At 47.4% G+C, this 14,624-nt stretch overlaps 2 protein-coding genes across 2 annotated transcripts in view; both read right to left on the reverse strand.

Annotated features, from left to right (window-relative positions):
* Positions 1 to 2,887: 2,887 nt before the first annotated feature.
* Positions 2,888 to 9,201, reverse strand: SLC25A37 (solute carrier family 25 member 37). The gene is made up of 3 exons (XM_027964323.3): positions 8,436 to 9,201; positions 7,622 to 7,678; positions 2,888 to 5,762 (listed from the first exon to the last, which is right to left on the reverse strand). The coding sequence occupies exons 2-3, from the start codon at positions 7,662 to 7,664 to the stop codon at positions 5,242 to 5,244; spliced, it is 564 nt and encodes a 187-aa protein (XP_027820124.1). The 5' UTR covers positions 7,665 to 7,678; positions 8,436 to 9,201; the 3' UTR covers positions 2,888 to 5,241.
* A 588-nt stretch (positions 9,202 to 9,789) lies between these two features.
* The window catches only part of LOC100147796 (solute carrier family 25 member 37), a 39,294-nt gene continuing 34,459 nt past the window's right edge, over positions 9,790 to 14,624 (reverse strand). The window contains exon 2 of the mRNA NM_001127287.1: positions 9,790 to 10,095. Within this exon, the coding sequence (NP_001120759.1) occupies positions 9,790 to 10,095 (306 nt within the window). The remainder of the gene's footprint in view (positions 10,096 to 14,624) is intronic.

Raw genomic sequence — 14,624 nt, forward strand, 5'->3', positions numbered from 1 at the left:
ATTTCCTTTAGGATTGACTGGTTTGATCTCCTTGCAGTTCAAGGGACTCTCAAGAGTCTTCCCTAGCACCACAGTTCAAAAGCATCAATTCTTCTTTGCTTAGCCTTCTTTATGGTCCAACTCTCACATCCGTACATGACTACTGGAAAAACCATAGCTTTAACTAGATGGCCCTTTGACAGCAAAATGATGTCTCTGGTTTTATTATGCTGTTTAGGTTTTTCCTAGCTATCTAAATTAAACCATGGATAAGACCACTGGAGATGCTAGAAAATCAGGAAGAACCAAAAGAAGCTGCTAGCACTTGAGTGTCAACAGCTTCCAGACTGGTGATGTTCTTTTAGTCCTAGACCCAAGGCAGTTGAAGTTTGGACATTGCTTTGAGTTCCAGGTAATTTCAGTTGTCATGGACTCTCGTTATTGAAAGTGGTTACTATAAAGCAACATCCATTAAAATCTTGTGAAATCCAGCCCTACAGGAAAAAATGGCATATGAGTATCCATAATTACTTTTATTAAAATGTATACATTATTTTATTCCAGACTTTATACAGATTCAACCAGGCAAAGGGAGAGGATTTGTTGTCCTATTTCACTCACCTGACTGCATGAAGTTCAAAACTTAAATGTTGAGATATACATCTGTCACCAGTCAACCAATGCCAGAAGTATCCTTCAAGAGAATATTCTCAACATTCAGCAGAAGCCAGAATCTACACACACATATACACACACACACACACACACACACACACACACACACACACACACACACACACACACACACACACACAGATGATGAGAACAAAGGCTCCCAAAACCTTTTGGCTAAGATCAAGTGTAATATGGGGGTTTCCCAGGTGACTCTGTGGTAAAGAATCTGCCTGCAATGCAGGAGACTCAGGTTCAATCCTTGGGTCAGGAAGATCCCCTGAAGAAGGAAATGGCAACCCACTCCAGTATTTTTGCCTGGGGAAATCCCATGGACAGAGGAGCCTGGTGGGCTACAGTCCATGGTGTCACAAAGAGTCGGACATGATTGAGTGAGCACTTCTCTTAAAGACAGCCAAGGGTCAGGGTGACAATGACAAAGAACCGAGCGTTCACAATCCATCGCCCTGAGCTTCATGGGCATTCTGCTTTGTAGTATAAGCTTTCAGCAGTGAGTCCTTGACAACAGAAATTCACAAGAACTTTAAGGCAAGGCCCAAGCTTCAACTGCCTTGGGATGGAGACCCCAAAATGTCCACTATGATCCTGAATTTATAATTTTTCTTCACGCAGGAGTTTCAGGTGACTGCAGTCATGGGCTGGACTGTCCTTCCTAAGATGACACGTGTCCTGTATCCTCTAGCTCTTCTTCTCGGATGGCCCACATGCTATGGAAAGTGAAAGATTACAGCTGCCACCAGTAAATAAAACGAGTAAAGAGCTTCTTAAAGAAGCCATGTCAACAGATAACCATGGAATTCTAAACCGTGGATGAGTCATCACATATCCACCCCTTCACAAAACGGGGCTCACATGTCCCCAAATAATGTTACTTTTAGGAGGTAAGGCTAGAGAAACGACTGGGCTTCCCTGGTGCCTCAGAGAGTAATGAATCTGCCTGCAGTGCAGGAGACCTGGGTTTGATTTTTGGATCAGGAAGATCCTGGAGAAGGGAATGACAACTCACTCTGGTATTCTTGCCTGGAGAATTCCATGGATAGTGGGCTCTAAGGTTCATGTGGTCGCAAAGACTTGGACACGACTAACACTTTCACTAGAGAAATGACTAAGCTTGGAAGTACTCTCAAATTTTATTAATGTATTGGAAAGTCCAAGTTTTTAAACAATGTATCTGATCTGGGATCCCTGGTGAAAATTCCTTCCTTCCCACTAGAATACCAGGAGAGCTCAGGCGCTCTATAAATCATTTAACTCCCCCCCCCCTTTTTTTTTTAAGTTTATTGAATTTGTTACAAGATTGTTTCTGCTTTACCTTTTGGTTTCTTGGCTATGAGACATGTGGGATTTAGCTCACCAACCAGGGATCAAACCTGCACTCCCTACACTGGAAGGCGAAGTCTTAACCATCAGGGAAGTCCCCAGTCATTTAACTTCTTGATTGATATCCAGTGTGCTTCCAGATTTGACTTTCATGAACAAGCCTGGGATAGGCATTTTTGAGTACTTGTCCAATTTTATTGCCTTAGATGGCTATTGGAATATTGTCACGAACATTAGGATGGCACTCAGAGGGAAAGCAGCTGAACCTGGTAGAAGTGGGATTTAGAAAGAAATCAGAAGAAGCCCCAGGGGTAGCACAGTTGGTAAAGAATCTGCCTGCAATGCAGGAGATGAAAGAGATGCAGGTTTGATCCCTGGGTTGGGAAGATCCCCTAGAGAAGGGCATGGCAATCCACTCCAGCATTATTGCCTGGAGAATCTCATGGACAGAGGAGCCTGGTGGGCTACAGTTGCTAAGAGTCAGACACGACTGAAGTGACTTAGCACACACCCAAAGGGAAGAAGGAAGAGAGAGAGCCAAAGAAGACAGGCATGAATGTAGGAGGCAGGAGGGTTGGGCATCACAGGTACCATCAGCCTCTCATCCTCGTGGTCCCACAAAGATAGAAGGGCTGCCACCCTCCCCAGCAGAACTGAGCAAAACCCAAGGAGGCTCCCAGCCATGCCCTGGGCCTCCACGTGATCATCCCTGGGCTGGCCAAGGCTGCCACCTGCTTCAGTTTTGATAAGTGGGCTGAAGGGTACTCTCATGTAAGCCATAGATCCCGGTCCTTAATGCAGGAGACTGCAGGAGGCACAAGTCCCATGAGTTAGGTTCCTTTTCTCCATCCACTCCCCTCTCATGTCCACATCCCTACCACAGAACCCACGACACTTCAAAGATCAAGGCTTTATTTTCCATAGCTCCAGTGTCACAACTGTAGCAGCACATCAGAAACATCCCCACACAGAAACACACATTTCTCCCCTTCTTCTGAGAGTTGGCGATGACTTGAGAGGCAGAAACCATGATATTTATGATGGGCATTTAAGAAACAACACAGGCCCACCACGGTAACATACACCATGCATCTCACAGGTTAAGCAGCAGCAGTACATTTGTATTCAACAGGCACACTCATCCTTAAGAAATAAGGAATATTCTGCAGCATGGTGGTGTATGAAGTGGACAAGGAGGGGAGACTGAATAATTATTTCAGAATTCAACCTGGTCTTTCTTCCATTTGCCTACCATTAACACTAACAGAGAGTATGTTTAGGGGTATGTTTAGAGAGACATAAACACTTCCCCCAGCAGCTTGATCTCCGTGGGCATTTTGCATCCCTGAGTGGGATGGAAGCTTGTTGCACAGACTTCCACTGGGGAGATGGGGGTGGGGGCTACCTCTGAGAGGGGACAGGTCAGCAGCCAAACTTCCCAGCCCAGGAGAAGACCCTGTTCATCAGGCAGGTGTGGGAGCTGTCTGACATGGGTCTCTGCTGTCCGTAACCTGCAAACTATCCTGGGAGGCACAGTGTGCAAGGTCTCAAGATGCTGATGTCCCAGGACCACCCGAGTTCTTCCTGAGAATGAGAGCACCCCAAGGAGCCCGGGTCTGAGCCCGGTGACAATGCACAACATGGACCCTGCCCAAGGTGAAGGGCCAAAGGTCAAGGTCAGGACCAGGCTGGGTCAGAATGAAAACACACATTTGCTTCCTACTCGTTTTAAAAGAAAACTGTGAAGCCACTGGGTCTTGGAGAGAGGCCTGGGAAGGCGTAGCTGAAGGAAACATGCTTGCATTTGCTCTCAGGGATAATCTGGCTCAGATGTGCCATTTCAGAAAACAAGGCGGCATGTCCCCAGGTGGCGTGTACCACACCAGGTTGAAGATGGTTCAAGAGGCATCCTGACTGTGCACGAGGGCCCAGGTCCTTTCAGCAGCTGCTAGGGGAACCTGGGCAGTGAGAGGCTTTTTAAGGGAGACATTCATGATGGGCAGGGGAAACAGAGAAATGTTGTAGATACACTGCCTGTGTTTCTTAAAATCCCTAAAACTGCATAGGGAAACACAGATCAGGACTGAGTCCAACACACACACAGACAAAAATACCTGAAGTGCCTGGGTTAAGAGGTGGATGGAGAATGAAGTCCAAGGATCAAGGTAGGATTGATCCCATTTGCCTGCCCAACAAGTAGCCAAGCAATGGCGTTTCAAGGGCTTCTAAGTGCTAGCCCTGAAAGGCATACATTCATGTCACCCACAAGGGAAGAAAATGGTTTTAGTAAGACCAGCCACCCTAATTCCACCGGGGGCCACTGTGCTCCAGCATGAGCCGTGCTTGCCACCCAATATGTATGCATGTGGCAGGGGATGAGCTCACAGCTAGAGGAAAAGCCCCAGGGTCAGATCTTTGGTCCTGGAATTTCCAGCAAAACACAAAGGGAAAAGGCACATGACGGTGACTGATTGAACAAGGATTAAAAAAAAAAAAAAAAGTAGCTAAAAGTATTATTATTTTTTTCAACGTACCTTTTTCCCCTATGAAAAGAGAAATTCAAAATATAAACCTTATACTTATTATTTTACATTCAAGTGGAACTTCCATGGGGAGCTCAACACAATTTTAGGCCACACAGAGCAATGTACTACTTTGGTGTCCTGTGACTTAACAGAATGGAAAAATTCAGCCCTCTTACTATTTTTTTTTTTTAAACAGCTTTATATTCCCAGCTGTAACACTTGCTTGTACACATACACAGGCACACACTCAAATTCAAAAACTTCTACATAGAAAAATAAAGGATAAACATTATCCATCTATTTTATACTGTGTACTGGAACTTTTATATACATAACTTTTTGTTTCCTCTTTAATGTTTTCAGTCACTGCACACGTTCTTCCCTCCTGTGTGATCTATGGGCGATTCTAGGGGAGGAGATGCTACACTGAAGGAAAAGCTACATCGCTCTCAGGGTGGGGGAGGAAGAGAAACAGCAATTTCTCGCTCCCCTGCCGGTCTTCCCCTCATCTGCTATCACCTGGTATGTCCCGGCGGATGGCCATCGGGTAAGCAGCTGTCCTGTCCTCTCCTCCTTCTAAGAAGGGGTCAGGGCGCGCAGAAGGCCCCTCCTGCCAACCCTGTACCCCAGTAATCTTGGTGTGAGGGCAGGGGAATGGGTGCAGGCAGGGAGAAAGCCTTTGCACAATCAAAGACGCTGGCGTCGCTTCCCATAGCCCGTTCCTTTAGTAGGGAGTTCGACTCTCCAGCTTGTGTTTGGTGAGGAAGTACTTGAAGAACTCATAGACAGACCAGGAGATGGCGGTGGATGGCATCTGGTAGATTACCCGGGCCTGCACACCTTTGAAGTACCCAGGCAGGCCATTGAGCTGGTACACCGTCCGGAAGGCATTGGCCATGCCCGACAGCCGGCCGCTGATGTTGGCCAGGTTGAGGGCCATGTTCTCCTGAGTGTTGAGGAGGGTCTTACAGACGTCCAGGGGGGTGGTGGCGGCGGCGGCCAGGGCCCCGGCCAGCCCGCCTGAGATGATGTGGGACTGTGGGTTGTAGCCCCGGTAGGGGTTGATCTGCTCCTGCAGGAACTCGTAGGTGATGAAGTGGATGGACTGGAAGGGAATGTTCATGGTCAGCTGCGTGGTGTAACTCCGATAGAAGGCCCCCAAGCCCTCCGTCCCCCACACTGTCCGGATGCAGCTGAGGGCCGACCGGTGCGGAGAGTTGTACATCTGCATGCGTTGCTTCACGACTGTGGTCGGGCCGCAGGGGGGTTGGGTTTGGCCCCACCCCGGGTCGGAGTGAGATGGGAAGCCAAGCCATAAAGAGAAACAAGCAAGTTTAGACACGGGTAACAGGGCATGGACAGCTAGCACACACACCCAGCCCCAGCCCGAGAAACCGCCAGGGGGCCAGCTCCGGGCCATCCCGGTTTCAACACACACCTCCGGGACCCAGTGCCAGGAGCCAGGAGGTGGCTCTTTCTTGATGTTTCTCCTGCCTGCCTCTTGGTTCAGGTGGCCCCCACACCAGGCAGCCACTTCAGATTCCCTGAGCTGATCCCCCAGGTCCTGGCTGCCTTGGGCATCACACACGCCGGGATTTCAATCCTGCTTCCTGGCTCCTTTGCCCTCCTTTGTCCCACTATGTCTACTGGACACGTGGCCTGTCTTTTATTCTCAGTGGTCTCCACCCCGCTGACAGCGTTTTTAGCTTCCGGGTCTCAGTGCTCTTGAAAGAGACACTCGAATGATGTTAGCCCAAGTTCGATGACAAACTCCAATGAGGACTCAGGCTCTGTTAATACAAAAGTAACTGGTGGTTCAAAGGACAAATACTGCGGTCCCTTTAGGCTTAGAATTTTAATTGTCTCCAAGCACTGCAAGATAAACACATACAGGGTGCTTTAATTCTAAAGGAATAAAGATATAATGTCAAGGAGAAAAGGGGAGAATTGAACTTCATTTTTTTTTAATCTCCTGAAAAAACAAAATTGAAATAAAACTCTTGCCCAGTTGACATGGGCTAACTAACTAGTCATTGACTCTGAATCGCCTTAAACCCACAGAAGCAGCAGCCTGCCTCCCCATCTGACCCCTCATGTCCTGGAAGGTCAGAACATGTTTCCTGTCTGATGGGGCATGGGAGGCAGCTGAGAGCAGATAAACTGTAACTTTAAAAGACAAAACCAAACTTACAATACTTAAGATGTTGCACTTTTTAACCTCTGATTCTCCCTTCTGGCATGGGACTGTTTTCAGATGAGGAAGGAAGCAGGAGAGAGGCCCACATCTTACAGAGAGACTAACCCAGCTGAAACTATGCTCAGCACCAGGTCCAAAAACCCCTCCCTACTTAGACCCGAGCTGGCTAAGGATATGAGGCTACAGAAAAAACCAAAGGAACTCATCTGCACAGCTAAGAACTGTTTTATAATGCTCCCAAAATTCGAAGGGGAAAAAAAAGGTAATGTGAGAGGAGACAGCTACAATAAAGTGGCCAAATGTTAATTTATGAAGTAGAATGATACATATATCGCAGGAGGCAGGGGTTCACCATACTCTTCTCCCTACATCTGCCTGTTGGAAATTTTCTATAATAATTTCAAATGTCTTTTAACAAAGCAAATTGAACATAACCCCTAATGGATGACCTCTGACAACTTTCTTCTAAATCTGTCTACGCTTGGTAACAGTGAACAAAGGCCAGCAGGGTGTGTGTTTGTGTGTGTGCACATGTGAGCACACAAAGGTTTCAGAGTAGTACAACAGCATATAAAAGAACCACCAGGAGAACTTGTTAAGCAGCTCTACTGACTTAGTGGTCTGGAGTGGGACCTGTGAATCAGCATTTAACAGGCCCCCAGGAGGCACAGATGCTACTCGTCCACGGATCCCACCCTGAGAAGCTCTGTTTAAGTGAACAGGAGTCCCAGAGCTTAAACGCTCACGTCCCTTCTCAAGGCCTTTCAGAACATGGTCAAGAATTCTCCTGTGTCTTCTGAGTGAGGGCCAGGAGTCCCTTTGCCCAACCTGCTGCCCTGCCCCCCACTTCTGCTCCAGCCCCTCTGCACAGGCCCTGCTGCCTCTCCCTGGGACCATGAAACATTACCTTCTGCTGGATTCATGACTGCATCGTGAAGCAGGGTGGCCATGCTCCCAGCTATCCCTGTAAAACAAACTCCAGAAAATTACCCTCTGGGACCGGGGCTTCTCAGGAAGTTCCTGGAACCTAAAGTCAGACAGAACCCTGGACCTGGCTTTCCAAGAAACAAAACTCACTACCCGTCCACCCAGGTGAGCACCGACTCTTGAAATCCTAAAGCAATCGTGGAAAATCCTGGATGAAAAAGGGGAAGGTAACACAGACACCATTACTCACATTTCAACTCAACAGAAACCTCATTTTCCCTAGGAAAAGGCTAGACCTGCCAACACAGGATGTTACCAGAAACCACACTTTGGTGGCTTTTTCCACCACTGAAATTTTAATTCTTTCTCATCCCTGGCCTTTGTCTACAGATTAACTCACTCTGCCCTTAAATTGGGGCAATCGAAGGAGATATCATGTATACAAGCATAGGGGCTTCCCAGGTGGCTCAGCGGCAAAGAATCCACCTGCAATGCAGGAGACACCAGTGCGATCCCTGGGGCGGGAATATCCCCTAGAGGAGGAAACAGCAACCCACTCCAGTATTCTTGCCTGGAGAATCCCATGGAAAGAGGAGACTGGTGAGCTACAGTCCATGGGGTCACAGACTGGGACACGATTTACCAATTAAACAACGACATACACACAGGAGGGGGAAAAAAAGACAGCGTTAAGAAAATTCCTTAGTAAAATCCAGGTTTTTTTTTTTTTTTTTTTTTTAAAAAGCAAATGGCCAAGGGGAAAATGCTCAGAAGACCTGCCAAGGGCAGATTACCCGGGTTAGTTTGCAAAGCGATGACATGTCTCAGGGACGGCCATGTCTCATGTCTCAGGGACAACCAAGCCCAGGTCTCCTCTGGCCTGGCTTCAAAAGCCAGATTCCGGCCTGGAATTTTGCTTTTGACTCTGGGTTTCCTCTGTCTGTAGGTCACACTGCCCAATAATCAAGACAACTGCTGGAAAGTGGGAGAAATGACATAGGCTAAAGCTTCAGAAACGCTTACGAAACCCCTCCCTCGTCCACACACACGTAGGGTCATCTGCAGAAAGACCAGACTGCAACCAGAGCGCACCACAGGGAGGCGGTAGCTGCGCTGGGCAGACCTTGACATGAACGTAAACTCGCCTCCAAGGGGTCCAGGCGCCAAGGAGCTAGAGGCAGTTTTAGCAAAAGCGAGGCCCTGAGGCCATGAATTTGGAGATATCGAATCGAGACTGCAGATCTTGGCGACCGTTTGGACAAATGGAAGTAGGGGCCAATTTTTAAAAAGCAAAATAAATGTCTGCAAACCAGCCAGAAGGAGTCATTTTTACCAAGGTTTGCTGATGGGAATGATGCTTTGGAGAAGGTGCTAAAAAACGTTGCTCTGCCAGTTACATCTACCTCTCCGCTGCTGAAAAATAAATTTGTTAAAGACTCCTGGTGTCACCAGCCAGAGTTGCACTCCAGACCCAAACAGAAACTAACCAGAACCAAACCCACAGGAGCCAAACCCAGTAAGCCAAGCCTACGTAACAGTTGCCTGTGGCCAACTCACTCCCCCTTCCGCCCCACCGCCCGCCTGGCTCCCTCAGAACAAAAGAAAACTATTTCAGCCCTTGCTTGCAGAGAGATGCAACAAACGGAAGAGACTGGGGGTGAAATTCCCAGATCCCCCGAAGTTTACGAGGGAAAGGTCCTTTGCGCAGGAGCAAATCCTTCGTCAGCCATAAAACTTCTTGACCTTGTAAAGCTTAGTTAGATCTTGATGCTGTAGAGACCTGTTGGGTCAGTTTTTAAATAGTCTCAAAGAAGCTGTCCACATAACTTTTTTTTTTGGAATCCAGCATTCAAAAGTTTTGTTCCTATTCAGGGTGGTTTTTTTTTCCCCTAGATCTGATCATTAATTGCTTTTGAATGTTTAAAAAAAAAAAACAGCAAAAAGGCAAAACCCACTCAACAATGAAACACCTCTGTCACTGATTCTCCCCAGACTTCAGAAAGCGAAGAAGGGGAAAGAAAAAAAAAGCACGCGTGCGAGTGTGTGTGTCTGTGTGGGTGTGTGCGCATATGTCTGGGTGTGTGTGCACACACATAAGTCCTTGGTTCGTAAGCAAGCGTGGTAGAGATGAGGCGTCAGGCAGCTGGGTCACAGGGAGGAGAACCCTGGGGAAGGGTCTGTTGAATGAGAGACCTTTCTAACTCCAGACAAACGCTTGCAAATACCGTTGGCTAGGTGGCTGTTCCCCTGGTGGTGGAAAACGGCATTTAAAGTCCTTTTCATGTTTTCGTAGCAGGCAAAATACATGGCGTGGGCTGGCCCCGCGCCCATCATCATCACGTTGAGGCCTCGCAAGGGTCTCCAGAAGCCTTCAGTCCGTATGATTTTCTTGAGGGCTCCGTAGACACTTGTGTAATGGGCTTTGGGATCTGGATTCAGACTCTGCATTCGTGTCTGGGGGAGGGCGACAAAAGGATAGAGAGGGATTAATGAAGCTGGTCAACAGGGAAAGGAAGATCTAGGGAGAGAGGGAGAGAAAAACAGGTCATTTTTTTAGTTTCACAGGATTTCTGAGTGAAGATAACTTTTATTCTTCTCCTTCCTGGAGCAATCCTCTACCCCTACACACACATACACATGCACTCACACACACCCACATACACACATGCACATGGATTTCATTATACCCAGCAAAGCAAGTAGAAGATGAGGGGCAGGATTTGGAGTAGAAAGACGTGCCCAGACACTGGCAAGCTGTGTGAGTTTGTGCATGCCAAGTTACTTCAGTTGTGTCCGACTCTTTGTGACCTCAAGGACTGTAGCCCACCAGGCTCCTCTGTCCACAGGATTCTCCAGGCAAGGATACTAGAATGGGTGGCCATGCCCTCCTCCAGGCAAGCTGTGTGACTTCTGCTGAATCCCTTAACCTCTCTGGGCCTTGGGAGTCTCAGTGGAAAAAAACACAAGATTGCTGCAAGCATCAAATGAAACAATGGGTCTGAAAACTCTAAGAAATTCAGCGCTGTTAGTAGCTTGGTCATGTCCAACTCTTCGCAACTCCATGGACTGTAGCCCACCAGGCTCCTCTGTCCATGGGATTTCCCAGATAAGAACACTGGAGTGGGTAGCCATTTCCTTCTCCAGGGGATCTTCCTTGAGAGATTCAGGGATTGAACCCTGGTCCCCTACGTTGTGGGCAGATGCTTTACCATCTGAGCCACCAAGGAAGGTGGCAATAAACTCAGAGACCTAGTCAAATAGAAGTATTATTATTATCCAAGGATTCCCACTTGGTTCTCAAGACTTCTGTGTCCTCACTTATCTGAGTCCTCTGTGTTGTTAAAGTTCCTGTTCAGCCTCAACCATAAATCTCCTTGGAATCCTCCATCCCTCGCCTCCTCATCTCCTCTAAATACTTTTTACATTTCATCATTACAAGTTAGCACTGAAATATATGGTCATGTTCTTAACATGTTAAAGACTGCAGGATTTTTGCAAAAACTAATGCCTGTGGAATTAATACATGTTATAACATCAACTCCTCCCTGAGTCCCCAGCTGGCCTGTCCCACTGACTTTGTACTTGCCAGTCTCCACAATCATGTGAACCAACTCTCTCTCACATCACACTGGTCAATAATGGGTTAATTTTTCCTAAGTATAGTCTTGCCTCCTGGAGGCAGAGACCAGCCTTCCCCATCTCTGTCATCCCCATCACACCCCGCAGGCACTTGAGTAGGTGTGATGGTTAATTTTATATGTCAACAACCTGACAAGGTCATAGTACTCACGCTGGCTCCAACTACAGTCAAACACGCTGCTGTGAAGCAACATTTTATAGATGAGATTAACATCAGTTTATAGATGAGATTGACATTTGAAGTCAGTAGACTCTGAATACGCAGAAGGCACTGGTGACCCACTCCAGTACTCTTGCCTGGAAAATCCCATGGACGGAGGAGCCTGGTGGGCTGCAGTCCATGGGGTCGCAAAGAGTCGGACACGACTGAGTGACTTCACTTTCACTTTTCACTTTCATGCACTGGAGAAGGAAACGGCAACCCACTCCAGTGTTCTTGCCTGTAGAATCCCAGGGACAAGGGAGCCTGGTGGGCTGCCGTCTATGGGGTCACACAGAGTCGGACACGACTCACGTGATTTAGCAGCAGCAGACGCTGAATAAAGCAGATTACCTGCCACTGCATGGGTGGGCCTCGCTCAATCAGGTGAAGGCCTGAAGAGGGTAAAAAGACCAAACCCTCATGTCCCCTAGGAAGAAAGAATTTTGCTTCTAATCTTTGATTATAACATCAACAGATCCCTGAGTCCCCAGCTGGCCTGTCCCACTGATTTTGTACTTGCCAGTCTCCACGATCACGTGAACCAACTCTCACACACACATGCACACACACACACACACACACACACACACGCATGCACCCTATTGGCTCTGTTTCTCTGAAGAGCCCTGACCAGTACAGCAGGTAAGAAATATTTATGGACAAAGATCACTGGCTCAGTCCTGCAAAAGCAGCATTCTCTCCCCTACTCCTCTCCCCCAAACACACACACAGTCTAGACTAGAGCATCTCCAAACTTTGGTAGGAATACCCTTCAACCTCCACACAAAATTATACAGAAACTAACCTATAAAACAGAAGAGCCTCTGATTGTTAATGAGACAAAATGCGCTGTGCCCTCCTCTCACTCCCCAAGCCGAAATCTGGCCCCCTCCAGGAACCCTGGGGCTCAGAGGGACATTGTGAAAACCAAACCGGCAGTCATTTTCAGACACAGGATTTTGCCAGCTAGTAAAACCACAAAGAATATGGGCACACTGTAGGCAAATTTTCATTTTGCCAAGAAAGGATATAAACATAATAGCAATATAAGCAACAGGCACCACTGCCCTGTTTGATAATCATTTCCTAAAAGAGAGAACTCTTTTTTTTCTGGCTATGCTGCATGGCCTGAGGGATCTTAGTTCCCTGACCAGGGGTTGAACCTTTGCCCTCTCCAGTGTAAGTGCAAAGCTGTAACCACTGGACTGCTAGGAAAGTCCCAAGACAATTTTAATGTTTCAAAAATAAAAAAAAAAAGTCAAGACTACTTCTGATTACCAAACTGGTCTTTAAGTTAGATTTAGCTTTAATAAATACTAGTTCCCTCTCCTTTTTTTCTACCACAGACTAGTGAAAATGGCCCTGAACTAATCAGAAGAAGCCACCAGACACCTGGGCCCCACATTCCCAGGGTAGAATGGACAGGGTCAGCATCTCTGTATCTTTTTAACTGAGTTTTTACTCCAACTCATTTCAAAAGGCTTCCCAGGTGGTGCAGTTGGTAAAGAATCTGCCTGCCAATGAAGGAGATCCAAGTTTGATCTCTGAGTTGGAAAGATCCCCTGGAGATGGAAATAGCAACCCACTGCAGTATTCTTGCCTGAGAAATCTGATGGACAGAGGAGGCTGACAGGCTACAGTCCATAGGGTCGCAAAGAGTCAGATACGACTGAGATTACACACACACACGCAATAATGGTGGGCACACTATAGCCAAAGAAGACGAAAGAAATGGGAGAGTGTGCCAACCAGGGCGGGAGCTGACTCAGAACTCAGGCTTTGCTCTAAAGTGCGCTGCTGGCAGAAGCCAATAATGTACATGAAATGCAAAGTGCCGTCCTTGGAAGAGGAAGATATGGTGTTTCAGGGATGGCAGAGATTCTCTAGCATTCAATTCTAAAGGATGTTTGAAATTTCTTAAGTTTTACAGCAAATGAAGCTTCGTACTTCCCATGGCCTTTTCTGATCACTGCTCTGATAAAAACCAGGAGCCTGAGGCAGGAGGTGGTACAACCAGGTGGCCCAGAAGGCAAGCTCTGCTATCTGACAGAACTGATCTTATCACTTATGGTGTGACCCTGGATAAGACAGTTAACCTCTCTAAGCCTCAGCTTCCTCTTTCTAGAGAATGGCTGAGAAAATTAAATGCCTATTCCTGTCCTTCTGGTTAATGACAATAAGGGATTCGTTCAAGAGGCTAAGTAATATGGTTCTTGTAAATAGACTTCCAGAACATTCCATGGAGTTCTAGAAAGTTCCATGGAGGTGGGGTTGTGTCTGAGTCACAGCACACTCCAACGCCTTTTATAGTGTCTAATCATGGGGTGTGTGCGTGGAAAGTCATTTCAGTTTTTTATTTATTTATTTATTTATTTAGTTGTTGTCACTATAAACTAATATATAGTTTAGTCGCTCAGTTGTGTCCACTCTTTGTGACCCCATGGACTGTAGCCCACCAGGCTGCTCTGTCTGTGGGATTTCCCAGGCAAGGACACTGGAGTGGGTTGCCATTTCCTTCTCCAAGGGATCTTCCCAAACTAGGGATCAAAGCCCTATCACCTGCATTAGCAGGTTGGTTCTTTACCACTAGCACCACCTGTGGGGGTAGGGGAGCAATAAATATTTGTTAAATGTACAGATAAGCAAACAAATACACCCACAACTTCAGATACCAAGGAGGGTAAAGCAGTACTGCGTCTCTTGCTGCCCCTAAATACAAGCACACTTTCCCGGAATTACCTGTCCCTCCCATCACCCTTTATATCTAGAGCTTTCCTCATTAATGAAAAATCCTCTTTGGTTGCATTTCTCAAGCCCAGAGTGTGAGCCTCTGAACCACAAGGAAGTGGAAGCAGCCTGTCCCTGGGGACCTAGCTGGAGCCTGTCAATAAGAAGTGGCTCCTGCCATGCCCACTCCCAGAGGAGAGACCCGCCTAGCCCAAGCCTCCTCCCTCACGATTTCTAGCCTGGGTGGCAAGACCAGCCTATGGAGGATGGCCTTTCTTAGTCCCAGCAGACCCTGGCAAGCAAGGGTGTGGCCGTGTGAGAAAACACAGCACCGCAGCGAGGAGCCAAGAGAAGGGATCCTGGTCCAAGGCCAGTGGCCTTGGCTATGGCATCTGTCTCTCTGGTCCCCAGAGTC

The sequence above is a fragment of the Ovis aries genome, chromosome 2, assembly GCF_016772045.2.
Source record: "Ovis aries strain OAR_USU_Benz2616 breed Rambouillet chromosome 2, ARS-UI_Ramb_v3.0, whole genome shotgun sequence".
Lineage (NCBI taxonomy): Eukaryota > Metazoa > Chordata > Mammalia > Artiodactyla > Bovidae > Ovis > Ovis aries.